We start from the raw sequence: 2928 nt of genomic DNA on the forward strand, positions 1-2928 counted from the left end.
GCCTCATGGACACTCGTAACACACAGGAGCATATTCAAGACTCTGACAGGTCTTGCAGAAGAGAGTCCTGGGTGGCCCTGCCTCAGGCTGCTGCTTTCGTGCATCCCAAACGTGATCGGCGGGAAGACTTCTCAAAGGCTTCAGGAGGAAAGAGGAGATAGCCCAGCGAGACAGGACTTTTTTTTTTGGTGGAAGGGAGGAGAGGGGTGGGAGTCAGTGTAGACAGTGCCAGAGAGAACAGTTTACTAACTGCCTGGGGGGTCGGTAGCCAATACAGACAGGATGGGAGAGACAGAATAGATCGTGTAGAAGAGCTTGTGCAGATAGCGAAGGGCTCAGTGGGGCCAGTGCATTGGGATATTACAGTAGACGCTACTCTGCAGGGGAACCGTCAGTTCCCAGGGAATCCAGTGTTGAAAATGTGTGTGTGTGTGTGGGGGGGGTAGAGTGTGTCCCAGGGAGCTGGTGAATTGAGACAGGCTGTGTGTGTGCACGCACGCACACACACACGTGTGTAGACAGTATTGTATGAGCCAGCCTCCAATGTGGGACAGAGGGGAGTGTGGACTACACTATGGGACGACGTAGACACTGCCCGCGGGAGCCAGTGTAAAGGATGTGGGGAGGGTCAGTACAGCTAGCACCCAGTGCAGTCAGCTGTGGCTCAGGGGAATTGTCAGTGTAGACAGTTCTCCAGGGGAATCAGTGTAGACAATGTTGGGGGGCGGGAGAACCAATGTCTGGAGAACCAGTGTAGAAAAAGTAGGGTGTCCATGTAAATAGTTGTCACGAAGCCAGACGGCACGGGGAGCAGTGACAGCCCCCACAACTGATGGCCTACATAGCTGGTGTAGACGATGGTAAAGCAGTACAGAAAATGAACAGGGTGGGTGTAGACAAGGGGGAAGCAGTTATGACAGTGCCAGGAGAACCAGTGTAGCAATGTGGGGAAGGGCAGTGTAGACAGTTGCCCAGGGAAGCAGGTGTAGGCAACGTGTGGGGTACCAATGAAGACGGTGGCGAGGGAAGCCGGGGTACACAACCTGGGGAGCACCGACTATGGCCTATATAGCTGGTGTAGACAATAGGGACAGTGTTGTTCATGGCCCATGGGAGCCGGTGTAGACTCTTAGGGTGGGGTGTGAAGACAACAGCCAGGGGAGCTGGTGCCGACGGTGGAGGCAGTGGCGAGAGTGGCCTGGGGAGTCGGTGTAGACAGGGTGGCGTGGAGGCAGGCTGGCAGTGGCCTCGCTCTCACTCACTCTTGGGCACACTCACAGCGCAGGGTGAGGATCACAGGCAGCAGCTCCGGCTCCTCAAAGCTCTCATGCTCCACCCTGCAGGTGACATTCTTGCCATCTGCCTGGCTTGAGGGCATCAAGGTTAAGAGGCTGGTGACGGTGAACGTGCTGGGCAGGGGCCCGGGCACCTGGCTCTTATTGGCCATCCCGTGCAGGTGTGAGGACCAGGTGATTCGGGCAGGTGGGCGGCCCCCTGTGGAGATGCAGCGGGCCACAGGCACAGGCCCCCGGGTGAGCGGGCTGAGTGGGACCTCCTGGGCCTCAACTGTGCTGTGGGGCTTGGCTGGGGAGAGGAGCAAAAGGGACAGATCACCTCGGGCCTGTATAGTCATTCAGCAAATCCCTCAGCAGCAGAGGCGGGGGGATCAATGAAAGATACAGGATGGCCAGGTTCAAATCCCAGCTCTGTCCCTGAGCAGCTTGGTGGCCTTGGGCAAGTCTATGCCTCAGTTTCCTTGTCTGTAACTGAGGATAATGATGGGATCCCAGGCAATGACAATATGCAGGTAAAGCTCCTACAGCGATGACCCAGAGCAGGCAGGGTTGGGATGGGGGAGCCCAGAAGGGGAGCCCAGAAAGGGTATCTGAGTCTGAGGCTGTGGCTCAGAGAGGGCTTTGTAGAGGACAGGAGGGCTGAGTCCTGGAAGTTGAGAGGGGCAGTGACTGGCCCAAGGTCACACAACTGTAAGCCACAGAGCTGGGCTTTCACACAAGGTCTGTCTGACTCCAAAACCACCTTGAGGATGTCTTGACCATCATTCTGGTGATCCCCAAACCTGGGGCTTCCCTCGGTTCCTTCCCCATCATTACCTGTGTTATTATTTACTGAAGATTTCTCCTTAAGTTGACTCACTGTTTCTGTTTTACCCTCATCCTAAACCGTAAAACCCAGAATCCCAGGCTTGCTGGAGTGACAAGAGCTGCCTTTGGTTGTGACTTGTGTGCCAGGCACTCTTCCAAGCACTTGACATTTCATGAGTTACTCATGCAAAGGCCTGGAACAGTTCCTAGCCCATTAAAAAAAAATTAACCCTCATAGCAATCCCCATCCCACAGACGAGTAAACTGAGGCACAGAGATTTCTTGCTCAAGTTCCAAAAGCAGGGCCTGTCATATTCTCCCTGGTGCTCGTGAAAATTAACCCACGATCCCATGACCGTGTTTGAGGTCGTGGGAAGGCGCTCCTCTGCTGGGTATCAAGACCCTTCCCATCTGTCTGTTTCAACTTTCCCTTTTCTTCACCAAAGGCAGTAACAATAACCAGCCGCTATGAGGAGTGCCCGTGGGCCAAGCACCTCTGTTCTAAGCCTTCACCTGGATAAACTCATCCCACCCTCGGGACAGCTTTCTGAGGGCACCACTATTTTTACCAACCCCATTTTACAGACGAGGAAAAGAGAGGCCCAGAAGAAACCACATGCCCAGGCTGCTAGGGGCAGAGCTGGGCTGCAAACCCAGGCCTCCCCACTTCTCCCCTCCCAATCCCCGTCCCAATGTTCCCCTCCCCCATCCCCCACCCCCCTGCCATGTTCTGCACCAGTGTTCAAGATCTTTACTCCCTAGGATCTCTACTCACTCCCTGCCCTGCAGCCCCTCCCTCCTCCTACCTCCCCCCAACCACTGCCCT

At 55.3% G+C, this 2928-nt stretch overlaps 1 protein-coding gene across 1 annotated transcript in view; it reads right to left on the minus strand.

Moving 5' to 3' along the window:
* The window catches only part of PVR (poliovirus receptor), a 9360-nt gene that overhangs the window by 1973 nt on the left and 4459 nt on the right, over window positions 1-2928 (minus strand). The window contains exon 3 of the mRNA XM_008581458.1: window positions 1279-1584. Within this exon, the coding sequence (XP_008579680.1) occupies window positions 1279-1584 (306 nt within the window). The remainder of the gene's footprint in view (window positions 1-1278; window positions 1585-2928) is intronic.

This window comes from Galeopterus variegatus, unplaced genomic scaffold (assembly GCF_000696425.1).
Source record: "Galeopterus variegatus unplaced genomic scaffold, G_variegatus-3.0.2 Scaffold2360, whole genome shotgun sequence".
In the NCBI taxonomy this organism is placed as follows: domain Eukaryota; kingdom Metazoa; phylum Chordata; class Mammalia; order Dermoptera; family Cynocephalidae; genus Galeopterus; species Galeopterus variegatus.